Here is a 20,781-nt window from a genome sequence, read left to right as displayed (position 1 = left end):
TCGTTTTAGGTTTTTACAAATCCCGTGGGAACTCTTTGATTTTCCGCGATAAAAATACTTGTCACTCAAAACTACATCCATGCAAAAAATCGCGTTGATCCATTGCTTCTTTGCAACGCGATTGAATGACAAGCCAACAAACCAATTAATTAACAAAAAAAAACAAATTTTATTCATTTTTACGCATTTATAGGCAGGCATTTATACGCAGAAAAATAAAATGCTATTTACCTACTGGCAAAAGTGCAAAAAATATTTTTTTATGTTATACTTACTTGACAATAACTTTCTTCCGCATAAATCTGGTTCCTAGGTCGGAGTAACCTCTATTCATCGGTCGTTTGTGCGGCACTGGGGCTGATGCTTGGGCGGGCGGCTCAAAGCTGCGGGAAATAGGCGAGTTGGGTTCTGAACTCTGCTTCTCAGTCAGGGCTGGCCGCATCCTATGCTGCATATCACCAGATGCCCCGCTATCTGCTCCTCCATTTAATTCTTTACCTAGCCTTCGCATAGAGCGTCTATCTTCTTCGTACATTTCTAATAAATGATCCAACTTACTTTCTATATCGTCTACCTGAAAATCAATCGCATAATATAACTATTTTATATTCACATACACATATAAACCAATAGCTGTTAATTTACTCCAACAAAGTAATTTTGTAAGTAGGTATAAGGCTTTGATTTCTGTTAAACAGAATTATTTAATATAAAGTTAACGAGGAATGATTCTCTTCTGGAATCCATTGAACGACATATTTTAATCTTTAGAAATATATTTTGCTTACTTGTCTTTCAATTTTTACTACTCTGGAAGCTAGGCTGATTTTTGATGCATAGACGTCTTTTGCCTTGGAACCTTGCTTACCAAGAATTTGGTCTAACCTGTGAATTTTAATATCACAAAATTTAAAAATAAGTAGAAAAACTACATTGCTTTAAAACATGACACAAAAACAGGTAATTATGAAAAATCAATCTAGTACATGATTGAGTAGATGTGAAAACATGGGCAATAATAACATTTTGTTTACTTTTCTATGCCAAAACTAGCCACAAAACAAGAGCTCCTAGAAAAGCGGATTTCATTCTGACGATGAAAACAATAACAAAAGTTTCAAGACACGAAATAGAATTGTAGGATTTAAACAGTTTTCGATATGGGCGCCAAAACTGAAAACGATACTACGGTACTATATTTTAACCATAGGAAAATATATTATGCATGAATGAAAATGTCCCTCTTACTCGTATATGAGCTCAATTTATTTAATTTGTAGAGACAATTTAAGACAATTTCTGAGAGTATAATACAAGTAATTCCCAATAATATAAATATTTAACTTATCTCTATAGTAAGATATTTAAAGTATAATAATATGATTTCAATATCAGTTATCACATTTACTCAAATTCGTAATTTTAAAATATCTAATTTTTTCGTTTATAATGATGTATTTTAAGTGTTCCGTAATAGATTCGAGTTTGGATGAAAGATAACAATTATACCTACTTAACTATGTTGTTACAAATATTTAAAAAATAATTTTCGTAAAAAGCTGTTTACAGAAGTTTTAAACTTTAGTGTACTTATATTACCGATTAAGGAACATTGAAAATATCATCATGAAACGATTCAGTATGATGTAAAAATTTAATTCATGCAAACAAAAATCACAGCTGAATAGAAATACGTGTTAGTAATTGAATAAAGCAATGTTGAAAAGAAAAAGCAATAATTATGGTGAGTAGACAAGGAAAGGAAATAAAGAATCCAGTTCGTCACACCGATAAATCAATCAGAGAAGAGCTTTAATAATACTAGTTACAATATTATTAACGTTGGGTGGAAAAGTTTCTAGGTAATAGATGATATATATAAGCATGGCAAAGCGACGCTACAGTTTCTATATCGATATAATAAGTATGTACGTTCTATGAGAAGTAGGAACAAACAAATTTTTGAATTGTTTAATTCGGAAAATAAATGTATTTAGGTTATTAATGTTTATCGGTTCTAGATTTATTTGTTTACAAGAATAATAATTATTCTTAATTTACCTATATTTATTTAAAATATTTCAGCTGAATACTATACAATCTATGAATAAATGACTGCTTACTTTTATTGCATACTTGAGTAATTTTTACCAAAGATTAAAAAATATGTGACAAAGAATTCGATTTTTTTATGGGGCGTTGACTCGCCGGTGCTTTTCTACACGCGCTTTACCGTACCTGCATAACATGTCCAATTAATCTTACCTGTATTGCAGGTTCTTTGTTCGGTTTAGGAGATCAGCGTGTCCCGACGAGTACTGTTCTATGACGTCTTTCACGTCGTAAGGTTTCAAGGCTTCTCTAAACCTCTTGCGTGCGACAAAATACTTGAGCTATACGGAAATAAAAAATTCCTCAAGTCGAATTTAGTCATCGAAACCCAGTAACATTTTAAAAGTAATAAATACCTACTAAGTATTTAATTTTCATATTTTTCGAATTCCCAAACTTTTTAAAGATTCATATTATTATTTTAACAATTTTAAGGTTTAATATCTTTCGCGCCTCGTTGTTTTATTATAATAGAAGTCGGTCATAATATTGTTCTTTGAGCTACCGCTATTTCTGGCTTACAGTGTCAGAATTTGAGCGACATTGAATGTTTGTGCCTACTTACAAGCTGATCAAAGGGTAGATATCTAATGTTTGTGTTGTGAAAAAAGAAGTGTCTAATTTATTTTTAACCCTAGCGAAATATAATAGTCATGCGTGTGGGTAGGTAATTAGATACGAAGGTAAAGTACACACGATGTCATGTACGAATATATTATGTCGTCTAAGTAGGTACTTGTGATAAATGTTTTAAAAATATTTCCATACAAACACGATTTACTATTCATATACACCGCAGAAATTTTTCATTAAATCTGTAACTTCCACATTTATTCTTCCACATTTTAAAAGCATTATCAATTTTTTCTGACCCGAGTTATCTCGTTAAAGCAGAAAAGTTTCAGCAGTGTATATTTTGAAAGAGTTAGTTATGTTCATTGTACCTAAACAGTTACGATTTTTGAATTATTGTTAGCATCTCACACACTACAATTTAGCTACTAAGATAGACAGATAATATTGTTGTAGGTTGTTTCAGAATTTAAAGCAAATATTTCTACAAAGGTAACAAAACAGTATGTGTATAGTCCAGACGAGCGAAAATGTAAAATATAGGGTAGGTATAGGTAACAAGTAAAAAGTGCAAAAGTATAGGATTTCACTGGGCAGTGTTAAGAAGGAGCGCTAAATCTTATACAGATAAACGAAATATTTCAATGTCGAATCAATAGTACGATATTTTTTGACAGAATAACTTATTATAATATAAAATTTTTAAGTCTTAGGTACATAAAATAAACCCATGATATCCTTTCAGTAGGTATACTTATTTAATAATTTTGTAGACGTTTGAATGTATGTACTATTGATTTGCCAAACGGTTAAATACGTACAGATCAAAAATACTGTTAACCCTAGGATGTATATACTACCTAGTCTGGACGTTTTTCACTCTGCCCAGGAGATCGACGTGGCCCGCGGAATATTGTTCTATAACATCCTTTACGTCGTAGGGCTTTAATGCTTCCTTAAATTTACGTCGAGCCACAAAATACTTCATCTGTCAGAATTCCATAATACATGTATGATAGAAACATAATAATAGATAAAATTATAAGTAATATATGACTAAAAAACTACGAGTAGGTATTTCTATTCTCTACCATCCCTACTTAATTTAAAACTCAGTGTATTTATTGTTATCTACTTCATATTTCGATCTTAGTTTGATATTGATATTAACGCTGGTTTGTTTTGTTTTATCCGTATATTGTACTAATTATACCACATCTGGCGCACACACGGGCTTACTCATACGTTAATAGAAATAGCTACGAGGCTCAACGCAGGTTCTGGTGAAAGGCTAATGTTTAAACTTATAATGCATCGCCGTGCCGTGAAAGCGAATTGTAAGATTAAAAACAAACTTGGGTCAAGCTATAAAGTTTGGACATTGTAAACAGCTAAATAATTCAAGACGGCTCGATGACTGCTTCACTTGCTAGGTACTTCACCCATCGGATATATTATTTACAGGTTGGAAGGTGAGCAGAATTCTTCAATTTTTGGTACACCAACCTTTATTCCTATTGTATGTGTATATTATTTTGACCTTCTCTCAGAATGAGAAGGGTTTGGCCATACTGTGTTAAGTGAGGATTGGCTGACTTTCCACACCTGAGAGGACACCCGTGCTCAGTAGTGAGCTGGTAATGGGTTGATAATGATTATGTTAATAGCCTACAAATATTATAAATGTATAACGGTTGAAATCACGAATTTGTCGGAGTATGCTCATCTAGTTTCGTTAAACTGTCCAGGGTCCTTTTTCAATGGGCCTCTGCTCGCGACGCGGAGCCAAGGGGACTGGCATGGTGATAAGTCGAGTGTATAAGAATATGTCGGCCTTCTATTCGGCGGAACCGGAGATCTATTCCGGGCGCATCTAAGTTTTAGGAGTTATGTGCGCTTTAAGCAATTAAATATCACTTACTTTAACGGTGAAGGAAAATATTGTGAAAAACTGCATGTCTGAGAGTTCTCCATAATATTCTCAAACGCATATGTAATCTGCAAATCCGCACTTCATCAGCGTGATAGACTACTACAAAACATTCTCACTTGTAGAGAAGATCCGTACTCAGTAGTGAGCCAGCAATGGGTTGATAATGATGATGATGATGATGAACCTTTATTCACTAGAGTTGAATTGTATACACATAACATAATATGTTGTTAAGTATAACACGCAGACTCTAAAGGAATGAAATTAAAGTACCTAATATAATAATAGTACTTTCGTTAAAAGCAGTAGCTTTATCAGCTCTATTCAATAACATTTCACTACCTACTTTACTAGTTACATGCCCTACACAAATGAGATTAGGTACTTATTATAATGTTTAGGGAATTGAACATCAAATAGTGTACCTATATCTACTCGAACATGCGCTATGAGTACTTAATAAGTAAAGTAGGTAGTAGCGCAGATTAAAATGATATTGAGTTAATGCTCTACAAATTATATTCTACTTAGATATATTTATTGAGTTCATAATACATGGCCTACCTAACAAATCTGTTCTCGCTGATGAGTAAGACAATAGATACAAAATGTAGAGTAGATGAGATAGCTTTCTACGTATGTGACTCAAGTATGGTAGTTTTAAATCTTCACTTTAGATGAGTAGTTAACGTATCTACTTCTATTTACATAATATATAAATAATATCATAGCCAAAATGTTGCGTCTGTATTAAGTATATGATTGCTCAAAAGTTATTAGGTATGTATTTCAGTAAGTGTAAGTATTAGTTTTCTGTAGATAATTTAAATGCAAGTTATGTAAAAATTATTTTATCATTTTTAAATGGCAATAATGTTTTTGTCACCAAAGTATATGATCGCTTTTATATCTAGAGTTAAAGATTCATTTCAGCAATAATTATAGGTATCCCTCAATTAAAACTTCGTACTCAATAATCTAAAAGGATCTTGTTACCAAATAAATCAGTTACCTACAACGACTACGTCGAGTATTTTGTAATTCCTTTTTTCATAATTACCAAAATATTCAATTCGTTTAACCTTTTACAGTTATCTAATAATAATTCTCTAACAATCAAATGAGTAATTTTAGTTAGCGAGACTAAACATTTTCCTGAAGATAATCATGAAATTACACGCAATGTGGATTGAATGAACACAAATTCGCTTTTTTTAAATTTCTTATTATAATTTCATATATCATACTCAAAATGACTTGAAAGAAAAGTTACATCCAGGTACATCTATATATTTTCGAAATAAAAGGAATCAAAATCGGAAACTCGAATTCTAGAGAACGGAACTGTTTTTCAAAACTCTTGAAACTCAAAGCTTTTCGGTAAAGCTCATCACAATCCGCACATTACAGCACGTGCCACTAGCAACGCATTTTTCAGAGCTGAAAATATATACCGGGCTGGACTTTATCCATGTTTTTGTGGAATTTTTAGCACAAAGTACCTACGTAATATCGATCTGTTTAAATTTTACTCTCACTCAATAAATAACTAACAATAGCTATTCTTAACAAGTCAATTCATTCCGCTCTCTAATAATTCTTTGTTGGTATTATAAAGTAACCAAATAGAATAACAAAATTTGCTTTTTTAAATTAATAGTAGGTAAGTAAACTACAAAACAAAAAACTTTTGACAACGTACCTTTCTTATAAAACGAATGGCAGCTTTGTGACGCGGAGTCAACGTGACGCAACGCGGCTCCTCGTCCTCGTCTGCATCAAAACGTAATATTCAATTAAACTTCTGAAACAAGATAATGGACTTGGAAAGTCAAGGGAGGGTACGGGCGCGATACCTGTGGTCTCTTGGAATTATTATAAACGTTCGTTAAAACCCCGTTCACAACGAACGATATTATATGAATTCTCATCAAATTAACAATGCTTTATTTGGTAAAAATAAGCTGTTATTTTCGCTCATTTAAGAATATATTTTTAAGTGTAAAAATTGTAATTTACTTATAAATGATGGTTAAATTATTCAGGTATAAAGATAAAAATCTTCCTGAAAAAGTTTGATGTTCAGTGCAATCAAACATAGACTTCATTTCTAAAATGTGTTTGTTAGGTACTTAATACTTATATTATTTTTCAGCTTGTATCTAGCTCTACATTATGCTTTTTTAGTAACACAGTTGGTAATTAGGAATTTGAATCAGAATTTAAGAACTACAATAACAGCTTCCGTTTATAATAAAATTCATCGATTTCATAAATTAGGAACAGCAGTACCCAGGTAATAGCGTCTTATAGGTAGGTAATGGATGTTAGCCATAAAGATGTAATATTACGTTTATGACATATACATTTCATACGCATATATACGCGTATACATATACATTTCTCATTTACAGACGCATATACATTTCTTCATTTACCTAATACCAGTTCCGTCGTTTTAAAATACCTACCTACTTAAACAGTGCTGTATTTGTAATGTAGCTCTCTAATTGGCGACTAGTTAGTACCTATTTAGATATAATTATTATTGAATTGATTTTTAAACGTATTTTAAACCACTATCTACTCATGTGGTTTAAACGTTTATGTCATAATAAGGGAGATCATTTATGCTTGCTAGAGCCCTAATGCAGACTTTTTCATTTGTTTATTTATTAGTAAATAACTTCGGTATGCTTATAGTAACGTCAAATCGCATATTTTACTGAATTCATAGATACCTACTAATATTAAAAACTTCCAAAATTCATCTAGTATTTAATGGCAGCTATCATCTAGCATGTGGGCTAATAAGTAGGTACTTAGCTAAGCTTAAATTTCTAATGATTGATTAACCCCCGACCTAAAAGGAGGGGTGTTATAAGTTTGACGTGTGTATCTGTGTATCTGTCTGTGGCATCGTAGCTCCTAACAAAAAAAACTAAATGATAATGATAATGTAATGAACCGATTTTAATTTAGTTTTTTTTGTTTAAAAGTGGCTTGATCGAGAGTGTTCTTAGCTATAATAATCGAAGAAAATCGTTTCAGCCGTTTGATAGTTATCAGCTCTTTTCTAGTTTTCTTATAGAGGTTTTTGTGTCGGGGGTTTTTTAAATTTTAAGTTATTATGGTAGACATTTATTAATGTCTTTAAACCGAACAAGAAACAATCACAGACAGACGGGTTGATTTAAAACCGTTATTTATACTGATCCTAGGAAGTGTTACTGAGTATAATCAATGTAGAAATCAATCTCTGGAATCACTGCACCTACTCATTTAAAAAATTCTTTCACCATTTGAAAGATTACAGATAGATTAAGGCTATATGAAATATGTAGGCATATTAAATTCCACCCGAGCAAAGCCGGGCGGATCAGCTAATATTATAAGTCATTTATTTAAATTAATATCAGTATACGACATTACAAATGGCCACACTTTTATGTAGAACATATGACATTTTGGCGTCATTTTTTTATTCTTCTGCATTCTTACCTGGTGGGGAGGTAATTATGCGTCTTAAATTGAAGCGGGCTATTGGAAGGGATATGGCAGTTTTATTCAACCATAATCCTTTTAGGTGTGTACAATACATTGTACCGGGGTACGCATAATCGCTTGTATACTTGTATACTGTGTCATTACACTATTACGAAGAAGTTAGTGCGAAACGCTTGTCTACCTACTTCAAGATGTGTCATGTGTCAGTATTTGTAAAGTAACATTGACAAAAATTTCATTTCCTATTCCGAACAGACGTTGTTGCTTTTCGGGACATACCTAAGCTATTATACATATTTGCCGAAGTATTAGTTGTAAGTATGCCGAATTGCGATCAAATCCGTACAGTAGTTTCAGTGTGAAGCGCTCACAGACAGACAGACAAACTAAAAATTTAAAAACACTGTTTTGGCTCTATATTGATAATTGCTTCCAGTGTTTTTTTTTAAAGATATTAAATGGACAGAAATCGATAATTTACAGTTTTACATTAAAATAAATCTAAATATTTTTTTTATATCTAAGGAGTATCAAAGTAACTGATATAGGTGGTGTAAAATTTAGTCATCATCGTAAAAGACACACAGCACAAAGCGAACTGCATATTTAAGTCACACAGAACTAGAAGTAGTACATTCATCAAGGCATCCAATTGTTATTAGATAGGTACAGATAGGAATAACGTTTATCTAAATTCATGTTTTGTTTTGATGATCGGAACTCCACCCACACACAAAGTGCACACAACAACATATAATATAATAATAGGAGAAGAGGGTAGAGATCTGAGAGAGTTATCTGTGTATACACATATGTTACAGTCAAAAGCCAAAATTACGCCTTTCCTGTACGTCAATCATCACGTCTTGCAAGAGATAGGTATAATATATAACAAAACCTAGAAGCTGTGGAACTTCGCACATTGACTATAATATGTACAACACATACATAACTAGAACAAAGCATTGAGAAGTGTTATTTTTATACAACGATACGAAAAGTAAATTTTGGTCATAATGAGAGTAAGTGACTAGAAGAAACACCTACAGAATGAAAATATGATCGCTACGCTCAGTATGCATCTGTACACACTTAAAACTTTTAAGTAATTTACTACTCGGAAGCGACAGTGAGAGCATGTCATGAGACGAAGAGGTTTTGTTTTAAATGAAAGGACAAATATTTTAGCCTCTTTAAGCTCTTACCGTCGGAGTTTTTCTTGGAGAGCGCCGTCTCGGCCACCGAGTCCTCGCTGTAGGAAGGGTTGATGGCTCGAGGGCGCCCTGAGCGGCTGTTCGTCCCGCCTGCCAATCCACACACACGCTCACTTCAACACTGCACCCGTTCTCGTCTCTAACAAACCTAATGAGCTGCCCGGCATACTTTCAAAAGTAGGGTAAAGAATGGAAATGCTTTTACCACAACATTGCGATATCTTTCATTTCATAGCAGTCCCTATTCCTATAAATCCGCCCGTCTGCCTGTCAGTTAGCTATTTCAGTGTACTATTAAGGCATATATAAGCTGCTTTGATAGAAGGGTAACCTTGTAATATCAGTTTGATTTCGGTATAAGCTATTGCTAAGTGTGAATGATTAGTGTAGAGACACAAGAGAGATAGGAGGATACCTATCGTACCTAGGTACGTATACGTATCTAAGGTAAATAAATTCGTTTCAATTCATTTTCAAAATAATGTTTCAGGTTTAGGTACGCGTAAAAGGCGTAAAAATTTCGACGGTAGACATTAAAAAGCTGTCCCTATTGATTTTAGATAGGAAATGTGGCAGGGAGGCTGAAATTAGAAAAGTGCGTGACACAGACACATTACCTACTTGGTACTTGTGATTGTTAATGAAGGCGGTAGTAATAGGTATGTGGCAAAGAGGATTTTTTTGTTAAACCTTTAATATTGTTATATTATTATGTATGTATATTGTCACTTTACTAAGCCTACTATACTACTTGTACTACTTGTAATTTTACTAAGCCTAAAAGATTATATTTCGACTCACTTTCAGTCGAAAAATAATCTTTTAGGCTTAGTAAAATTATTTCAATCGATTCGGATTCATCACTCTTTGACACCAAACAAAGGCTTTTTTTTTATTTAGCTTTTGTCGAATTTCCTGCTGTTAAAAGAAATTCATAAATTACCTACGTCTAATTATTATTATCATTATTATAGAACTCCATCAAGCTCATTGTCGAAATATATTTATATTTATATAAGCCCGAATCTGCACACACAAAAATGGCTCGAGGGACAGATTTCAAATCAGAGCCACTTGCCGTAATTTTTGAAATCGTGATTTAAAAAATCTAAGCACATAAAAGCCTCTAGGTAATTTAATCCGTTTATCAAACAATTTAGGTATAGAAAAATACTTTTTTATAGGAATTTTAGGAGTAATGTCGAATAGGTATGCGCATAAATTGCTTTTCTTGGAATTTATAAATAGCCAACACATGGCACAATGAATTCAAACCGGAATTTTGTTAATTGATTTTACTGCAGCAAAGAAACACCTAAATAATGAGGTCAATGCAGTGGTTGCCACTTAATGTCTAAGCAAACTATCGATCGATTTGGTATCTCTTTCTTACACAGGTGTACGTAATCTTTAAGAACAAACTTTCAAAGTTGTGAAATATAAAAAAGCTCTTCGTATTCTTATTACATAAATTGAATCGTTTTTCACTAATGGAAACGCCTCACCAAGAATTCATTGCAACTCTGTAATTAGGTATACGTAACCTTTACTGTCTAATAAATTATTTCACACTTTTTAAAGGGAGGCATCTAAGGTTAAGTTGTACAAAATATATATATTATCGGCAAGCTGTAACAGTCCTCGAAGTATACTTAATGTCAGTATTGCACATAAAATGTGACCGTTGAAGGAAGATTTACGAATGTAGCCTAGATATCTTGGGTAAAGGTCAATACGTTCCTTATTTTCTCAATGAAGTAGGTGTTTCTGCCTGTTTTCTAAATCGTAAAAGGGTTTTCTAGTATAGCGGGCATAATCTAGTTTTCTATTAGATTAACAAATTTTACGTCTGTAATTAATTAATTATGGAATAGAAGTTTGTTCTATAGGTAAGCCCCGAGAAATTTTCACTTACAATCCACAAAGCCGGTTTCATTTAATTTATCATTAGTGTCACGAAAACAATTTGGGCTCTATATTTTTTTGGGATTCTCCTATATATACGGTGGCTACAGACTTAATTTTTATTTTTATTCATAGGGGCGCGTATACAAGATTATGATAGTCTGATATTTATCATCATAGGCTATAAAAGCTTTCTGAGTATTTTTATCGCAATTAGTCATAAATTTCACTAATGAATTTTATAAAAATAAGAATACTTTTAGTTTAACCTGAACACTTGGTTATCTTTTATTTTCTAGATTCGATGAGCTATGTTTTGGGCCAACATAAAACACAACAAAATAAACAAAACCTACCATTTTTGTTACTACGAATATTAAGGCCGTCTGTGTTATAACTTAAATATTGTGTACATACAGCTACGAATGTCATCTCTTTAGAAATGCCAACAACCTACGTCATTGAGAATCTACTGTAGTGGTAGGTATTTGCATAACCATTGTTCAAAATGTTATAAAAGAATGTTTTAATGTCAATCCAGAATTCAGATCAAACCTTTGATATAGTAAATTACTCTTACACGAGCTAACAAAGCCATTGTTTCTATATTTATATAGTCACCCAATTGTACATTGTATAAGAATGTATCTAAAACCAAAAAGTATTTTACTCATTTGGCGAGTTATTCTTATCTACTTAATTATAATATGAGGAAATAGGAAAGTATTTGCATATGTTAACATTTGAAAAGGTTAGGTTAAGAGATTTCCCTTTCTCTCCGTAGCTTAGTCAATAAGTACACCGCTCAAAGGGCATAGGTCAAATTCAGATTCTTCGTAATAAAATGGTAGGTATAAAGGCTAAATTATGGTCAGCTCTGTGTGATTGTATATTTTCTTACACCTGTCTGTTTTTGGTTTCTCTAATAATTTTCTTAAATGTTTTTACGTATTAAAATTTTAAGAAGGTATTTATATAAAAATAAATAAATTAAAAATATAATAAGTATTCTTAGTTCGTCTAAGCTCATTAAGAAACTTACTACTTACCTATTAGTTTGTTACCTATACAAAATACAAATTTTTGGTCCTTCCCGTCTAACAAGAGAATAATATACATAATTAATTATACATAGTAGGCATACATAAATAAAGAATATGAGTTTGTGAGTAATAAACTCTGGATTTTGTAAAACTTGCCTGTTTTATTAATGTATGTATGCAGACAGTTAGACATAGCGTATAGACAGGCAGACAATGACATTATCATTTTACTAAAATGTAATCTAGTCCGGTCAGAATCATCAGCAACGATAAAAACCTATTAGTTTATTAGCTTGATTAGATTTTAATTTTGGATGGAGACAAAATATTTTACATTACCTATTAGCTAGTTCACATGCATAGGTAACAAATGCAAAGCAGTGATAATTGAATTAATTAGTTCTGTAGATTTTATGAATTGAATTGAACAAAAAATATAAGCTTAAAAGAAAGCCATTCCAATAGGTACTAAAGTCACCTTGTAATGTTAAAAAGTAGAAAGTGTGATCCGCGTACTATGATGCTAAACGAACGCAGATTATGCATTCTTTGTTAATGAATTATTAATTGATATATTGAACCGATAGGCATTTACGCGGAAGCGATCATACAGTTTGAAGCCACTTTGTTTTTTATTCGTAAGTAGTGGGTATAAAGCTTCTGGTTGCAATTATTTTTACGTAATTTCGAAGCGATATTGTAACTACGCGGGTGCATTTTTATTTAATAAAAGTGAAAAGAAAGAAATAGAAGGTAGAATCAGCAATCGTGTCTTCAACTAAAGACGCAGCCATTATCGCCGGAAGTCGAATGTGTTTCCGGTATCAATGGTGCTACGCCGGTTACATGATAAGTCAGTTTCCGTGTATTCACATTCCTGTAAAGTTTTGTTTTACTAATAAGAATTAATAAGAAACGCAGCAAAGTTTATCGACTGTAACTGTCATGCCATAGTGCCGTCTAAAAGATGAAGAATAGAACCTTGAAAGCAGCTTTTCCAACAATGGAGTAGACAACACGCATGGTCCCCGCTCGCTGTACGATTATCTATGAAACAGGGCAATATCATGTCACGCTCCATTTCACCAAAAAAATAAAGTTGTTGTTGAGCATTGCAGTACTGTAATGTGGCTTACTATCGCGAGTGAAAACTGTTGCTTCTATGCGTGTCTGCTCGAATTGGAGACGTTTCACTGTATTTTAGAACCCGTCCCGTGTTACGAGTAGGTATGTGATTGTCCATAACCTGTGATGAAGTGAATTTTGCCGCATAGGTAAGTGCTTCTATGTAGGAACGTTATGTGTTGTTGTTGTATAACAACAAATCAAAAATAATTGCTTAGTTACTGTAAGGCTAAAATGTAATTGGAAAGTAGAAATAATTGATTGTTCTACAGTTATTACTTACATATATTATGATTATATCAATCTTTATTAATATGTAGTTATATTTTACATACAACGTTTGTTCAGCATCAATATAGTTCAATACGTGACATTTTAACTATAGGTTGATTAAAGTATAGGTATATGTAACATAATATAATTTAGTGCATTATAATGATAGAACATTATTTTTAACAGTGCGCTAAAGTTTGTTAAGAAAAGTCCTCAGGTATTTAGTCGGTTAAGGTTATATTGCTGGTAGTTATAGGTATCTGTGAGAATGTGATATGGAAAACAACAAAATTGTTAAGATGTGTACAAGTTCAGTATACATCACTCACCACAATGACCGTGCCTTTTGTATATAGGTACAGTTTCTGTTTTTCCAAATACGCGATGTTACGTTAAAAAGATTACCACGATACATCAGGCTGGTATATAATATGTCCAATTCAATTCACTATTCATTTGTATAAGAATCACGTTACAAATTGACTGATTTGTTTGTTCGGAGCTCAACGCGCGGTCCTACTGAATTGAGCTAGCTGCCTACTTATTTCACTCTACGAGTCGATCACACATAATCCCGCTACCTAACAACACCACACAATAAATATCAATAGGTACAGTAATTACAACGTTGTTGAAAAGATGATTGTCGACAGAGTTATCTTATCGCTAAGGAATTACTACAAAAGTCTCAAGTTTTCCTTTAGAAGGCTTATATGATGCTTAGCCGCAAAAGAATTGCCGAACTGCATTATTTTATTGCTTCGTGAACCAATTCCTAACAAATTAACATGACGTACCTACCTTATTATTTAAAAATCAAACTTTAATTCAGTAATTAAACCAAGCGCGAGCGACTGTATCTATTTAATACATAAGTAATAAACTGGGTACATAATTCCATTAAACAGGTCAATGTTTGAATTTACTATTCTTCGAAGAGCGAATAATATACTTAATTATTTATTTAGGAGATAAGAGAAACCAATCAGCGCTTTTAACCATGCCTAATTGTGCAATTACACAAACATAGATTAATTTTATTCTATCGGCTATATATTTATTATCTAAGTATTTACTTAATGAAGATGGGTCTATTAAGACTATGGTCATGGCACGGTCCTTTGTAGCAAGTGAAAGTTATTGTAACAATGAACACTTATTCAATGGTGAATACGATAACAGTAAGTTTGGGAGTAATTGTAAGTGAATGAAATTCACGTTAAAAGCTTACCAAGGTTTTCTGCACTGGCGTTGACGTCGTATCGATGCGCGGGCTTGGAGTGCGGCGCGGGGGAGTGCAGGGAGGTGCTCTTGTGCCGGCGGATAGTCGGCAGCCGCGACACAAAGGAAGCATTGTTCTTGAATGATGCACTCATCACCCGACTGTCAAACGAATATTAGTCATTCAAATTAGTCATTTGTTTCATTTACTTTGAAATGATTCCCATTTTTTGTGACGGTCTCATTTCTAAAAGATAAATTTTATGTAAGTGGGTACCTATTATAGTCACCGAGAGACAATTAGACTTAGAGAGACTTCATTGGAATCAATATAACATCGAATTGAAAATCGATAAACTTTAATATTGCAATGTTATTTGCAAATGTTCCGTTTAGTTATGATTTACGAGTTTCTGTAAGTACCTAGGTAGGTAAAACTCTAAGAGAAATCCTAAAAACTAGTTTTAGTAAATAACCCTATTAGCTACAGCTGTTAGTATCAAAAGTAGTTAAATACTTTACCTAAACAAAGGAGACAAAAGCTCTAATGCAACAATAAAAAATTTATATTAATTGAGCTTTGATTAGGTATATTTTCCTAGTAAGTATATGTAGATGTAACTACCTACGACTATTTCTACACGTACCAAGAAATCTTTATCTATGTAAGATATATAAGTAAACTAGTTAATAGCCACGACTTTGTCGGCATGGATTAAGGTTTTCAAAATCTCATGGGAACTCTTTTATTTTTCGTGGTAAAAAGTAGCTTATGACACTCTCCAGGTTTTTAACTAAGTATATCTACTTATGCAAAAACTCATTATTCCTTTGCGACTTTGAAGGACAACCCCAAAACTAACGAATCATCAAACAAACACACTTTCGCATTTATAATATGGGTAGTCAGTCTAGTTGCCTCAAACGAAAATCAATCAATTGAAAAAATGATTTTTCAAAATGCAGCTAACTTTCCTCTACAAAATTAGGTTAGGTACTTTAGGTGCTGGTTAAAAAACAGCTGAAAAGTCAGATTCAGAAAAAAAAAATCTGAATTGGAAGATATTTCATCTTCAAACAAATCAAACGGGTAAGCAATATTGAGCTCTTGAAATTAGGTTACTTGCTAGTTAAACAACATTCGTGGCTGAAAGCAGGAAGTGGTCAGATTGCGGTTGCATGAGACGAACAATACACATCTATTCTCAAAGGTTTGCTTATCATATCTAAAAACGCTTGGAACACTAAACCCACAGCCAAGACAAAAAGTCTAAGAGTACCTATTTTTGATCTCTCGTTAGAGAGTAGTAAATTCTTTGCTTCTTACCTACCACAGAAAATACACGGAAAAACATAAAAATCACGAATATCAAAAGTTAAAAATCTAGTGATTATAATCTCTTCGGATGTGATCTTTATTGTTTGAATGTTTTGCGGGGAAACGGAAAAACAAAGAAAAACGCACTTCTATGCACATCCAATCTTAAAGCTTTCAAGCAATTGCCAACTTCAATAAAACTCGTTTCGATAAGGACCTATAAAACTGGGCCTCGTTAAAAGCTCCATTTTCAAACCTATTTAAAATCTTTAGTAAGTAAATAATTTTCTTTACGAGAATGCTTCTACCATAGACAGTAGAATTTGTGTTATTGAATGGCTTCTATTCGGCGTTATAGGTAATGCTTTTATTACTTTTACATAAAAGTTAGTAAAGAATCGTAAGGCTGCCTTTCCACCATTAATGTACGAGGATGCATAGCAGATTCAATTAATAAGAAAAGCTTTATTTATTTACTGCCGGAACTAAAGTAATAAAAGTACATTTCTCTTGGCCGAGTTTAACTACACATATTAGATATATTATCATATCCTTAAAATTCTAAACTATTTCATGTACCAGATGCGTGGACATAAATCTAATGATCCCTAACAATAAGTGAATGCTTAGTAATAAATAAGTAAGCTAAGTTGAATCCTAGCTCCATGGACAAAATTGCCACAATGATAAAAGTCCTAGTAGTAAAATTGAAAAAGCCAGGTGTACCTTGTCTGTGGACTCGGCAGAGGAATTTGATGAATCTTCCACGTTGCTACACTCATAGAGTGTTCATCAGCGGCGTAACATCTCCACAGTGCCTGGATGAGAGTGGCAGCTGGCTGTCGTCTTCTGATCATATGCTTTTGTCGCTGCTGCTGTTGTACTTTCAAAGCGAAACCTGAACCTAAAATACCCTGCCAAAATCATAATATACCTATTATATTTATTTATTAATAATTTTATTTAAGACAATTTATCTTGCCAGTAGTCTTGAGGGGTTCAAAAGACTGTTACAAAAATAACTTCTAACTCCCAACAACATAGCCAAAAAGTCTTACGAGGTGGAAAGGTCAAATAGCTAGTTAATGGATGATTTGATTAGCTGTTATTTATTGTTGGTTAAACTAATTTAAACTTATATAAGTACTTGAAACTTATTTCAAGTAAGGTCAAACTACTTTACTTAATTGAAAATTTACTTCAATACGGAAGGGGCAGACGCCAATTAAACACTTTATTCTAAACCATCTGTCATTTTATTTTATTAGATGAGTCTGAAAATCTATCGGAATTCAGAATCATGGTTAAAAAAATGAAGCCATTTAATATTCATGAATTCTTTCCTAGTTGTAGCAGTTCAAATTATATCAAGCTTCCGCAGAAGTTTTAACTTTTATGAACTTTGTGTATGACGGGATGTCAGCTTTACACTTGAATGACATCAAATGAAAAAGTTGACAACAAGCTTATCAGGACACTTTAACTTTTCAATACACTTGCGGATAGTAAGCAATCTCCTTAGGGTGCGGTTAAGCCCGGCCGCCACTGAAACATATACAATTGCGCTGGAAAAGGTGTGCCATACAAAATGGCAGTTATTTTTTGTACCGATTCGAAGCGCCCTACTTGCCTTAGAGTGAATTAAAAGTAACACTTTATGTCACATGATCATATTGCTGACACTATGTTAACAGATCATATCTCACATTTAGTTACGAGTACGCTTACATGATGCTCACTGCAGCTATCAGTGCCAAAATGGCGATAATTAAGTTACTACAAAAATCGGCAATCGCAAGTCTAGCGTACCTACTTGTACTAGTAGAGGTCAGTGTCTGAAAGCCCTCAACGATTGGTCAACTTATAAAATGATACCTAATCAAGTTTTGTATTGAAAATAAAATATCCTGAATACTGAAAAGATTTCAAAATTAAGTTTATGTATCATTCACGAGACTGAGTATTAAAATTACGTTAAGTAGACAGGTATCTATACTAATAAATAAAATTGGAGTGTCTGTCTGTAATTTCGAAATAACTACCACATAGGTCATATGGTTATTTGAACGATACCATAACTGATTTGCGTTATTTCTTTTTTAATCGATAGAGGAACTTTGCGACATTGTTTCATAAAAAATTTGGATTCCAACTCTTCAATACTGATGCTGCAGGGGATCTGACCAATCCACGCGGGCGAAACTGCGGGCATCAGCTAGTATAAAATAAATCTATGGTTACCACGTAATGAACTGTCAATCATAAGTAACGTTTTCGTTTTTAACTTATCTTACTAATTTATATTATGGTATAAGCACAGAATAATATAATAGTACTGTAAGTGAGACTCACAGCGGGGAGAGCGAAGAATGATATCCCAAGTAGCGCGCAGAAAGAGGCGATGAATTTGCCTTGCCAGGTTTGCGGGACCATGTCTCCGTACCCCACCGTGCACAGCGTGATCTGTGGCAATGGACACACCACAAGCCATCATTAGATTTATAGCACTGAGTGATCGGCACACTTGCAATGTCATCCGAATTGACGTCGCGCTTATTTATTGAGGTAGAGATACACGAACCAACAATTTTCACACTATATGCACATTTTACTACAAAATAATCAAATATCATTAATAGTTGTCAATTGCAGGTATAAGCACCTACTTATAATGGAAAACATACTAACATGCCTAAACTGTAACTGACTAAAAGTTACATAATATTCAATTCTTGTTCAATTTTTTTATGAACAATATAAACTAGACTATATGCCTTTCTAATATTGCGGATGAAAGCACAGCATTTTACTTAACAGTGCTTATTTCTGAGCCGTGTATTTTTTTTCAAGATTAAGCTAACTAAGTATATATACGTGAATCTGTGAATCTGTCATTTAGTATGAAGATTAACTTATGGGAAAACAATATCATAATTAGACACCTCCATTGATGTCAGCGAAATTTACCCGGCCCCAAAATCATAAAAGCCAGCGTTGATTGCTTTGACTTCGGAGCTACACGAGAAAAAGGATCTTACAGATAAAGGGACAATAACTCAACAAGTTTCTATAACGGTTCCATTTTTCTTGTTGAGTTACGGAACCCTAAAAATCAGTAAAATAGCCAAATTTTATACAATAACAAATGAAAAAGCTAAATTTGAGAGGTAACTTACGACTCCCCACCACAAGGCTTCTGCAAAGTTTTTAAACTTTGTGTCGGCGACATCTTTTTCCGCTAAATAAACTAAAAATGATGCGAATATTAGCCCCAGGAAGCCTATGTAAAGCGTAGTAATCAATTCCTGGAAAGAATAAAATTTGTTAGTCTACTAAATTAATAAACACACATAAGAAAATTTTATAGTATAAGTATTAAATAAAATGCTATTGTGCTGGCTGAACTTCCGTGAGATGTTTTTAGTTTTCAGACAGAGTTGTTTTTCTGCAACTCTATTTCCCGGCAACGAAGCGCAATTTTCCCTATTCAGAAAAACGGTATCAACCAAACAATAGTTTCTGTGTTAACTCTGGCCATTCATACTCTATAGACCAACAAAGAATCTCACGACGATCAAACCAGTCTCGAAGTAGGCAAGTCGGTACTTAGCGGCTTATTATTATTTCTATTTTGTATAACACCTATCTTTATATTTCTTATCCTTCCATGAATAAAAACTTAAAGGCATTTGTTTGAAAAATAGAGATGTATTTTTGAACAAACGGCGCGGCGTCTAAAACATATCTCCGTAAGGGACGATTCTACTAAATTTAACATTACACAAGTTGAAAGTAATAAACGTTGTGATTTATGAAATGGAAACCCTCAGATCGTTGTCACGAAACTTAGACCAACTTATTGGAATAAAATACATTATTTTAACAAGACGTAAGAAAACACTTTCCTTTGTTAAATTCTATTATTGTTAATTTATACTTGCCTAATAAAACTACGTCAATATATAAGAATACTTTTTGTTTTTATATTCGTACGTATCGCAGACCGTAGTAAAGTATCGACGGGTCCTAGGCTCGAACAAGAGTCTGTAGGCAATTTTGAGGAGGTGCTTGATAAATGCTGTTAGTTACACCGGTAACGCAGAAGTAGTCGTACCTACCTGTGAATTAGTAAGCTAGACCTGCCAGCCGGACTAAGGTGGGTACGCGAGCTTTGAGATTATCAAAAAATGTTAAAAAATTAGTAAAAAGGTTAAAAATGTAACTCTTTATATGTTAGAATATTATAATAATATTTTATAGTCTAACTCCGAAGTTGACTTGGAGTTTATAGACTTTGGATTAGGAATTTAGTTACTTCTAGATTGGCCTAAAACTATTAGGCAAAAATCGAAGTTGTAGCTTTAAACTATAAGCGCATCGTTGGCCAATGGTTATATGCCGGCATAATTAATATACGTAATTAAACTTGTTTAATTTCTCTCTAGCGTTAAGGTTGTATGAAAGTTTAAGTCTTTCTTTTTGCTATATGTCATTTTCTCTTCTTGTAGTGTGCAATAAAGTATGTACATACACAAATATTAAAATTGGAAAATAATG

At 33.1% G+C, this 20,781-nt stretch overlaps 1 protein-coding gene across 13 annotated transcripts in view; it reads right to left on the bottom strand.

The window, feature by feature from the left end:
• The window catches only part of LOC123875230 (potassium voltage-gated channel subfamily KQT member 5), a 47,901-nt gene that overhangs the window by 3,451 nt on the left and 23,669 nt on the right, over positions 1 to 20,781 (bottom strand). For 7 of the 13 annotated variants that reach the window (XR_006798122.1, XM_045920959.1, XM_045920998.1 and 4 more), the window contains 10 exons: positions 19,401 to 19,529; positions 18,577 to 18,687; positions 16,951 to 17,138; positions 14,917 to 15,068; positions 13,269 to 13,334; positions 9,331 to 9,429; positions 6,321 to 6,391; positions 2,266 to 2,393; positions 789 to 885; positions 276 to 574 (listed from right to left, as the gene is read on the bottom strand). Coding sequence is in view for 12 of the 13 variants with exons in the window: in XM_045920959.1 (XP_045776915.1) it covers positions 276 to 574; positions 789 to 885; positions 2,266 to 2,393; positions 6,321 to 6,391; positions 9,331 to 9,429; positions 13,269 to 13,334; positions 14,917 to 15,068; positions 16,951 to 17,138; positions 18,577 to 18,687; positions 19,401 to 19,529 (1,340 nt within the window). In the remaining variant the exon portion in view is untranslated. Of the gene's footprint in view, positions 1 to 275; positions 575 to 788; positions 886 to 2,265; positions 2,394 to 3,545; positions 3,674 to 6,320; positions 6,392 to 9,330; positions 9,430 to 13,268; positions 13,335 to 14,916; positions 15,069 to 16,950; positions 17,139 to 18,576; positions 18,688 to 19,400; positions 19,530 to 20,781 lie in introns of all 13 variants that reach the window. The other 6 variants (XM_045921031.1, XM_045921006.1, XM_045920974.1 and 3 more) reach the window with 5 other exon arrangements.

This window comes from Maniola jurtina, chromosome 2, assembly GCF_905333055.1.
Source record: "Maniola jurtina chromosome 2, ilManJurt1.1, whole genome shotgun sequence".
In the NCBI taxonomy this organism is placed as follows: domain Eukaryota; kingdom Metazoa; phylum Arthropoda; class Insecta; order Lepidoptera; family Nymphalidae; genus Maniola; species Maniola jurtina.
This window is presented reverse-complemented; position numbering and strand designations above follow the sequence as displayed.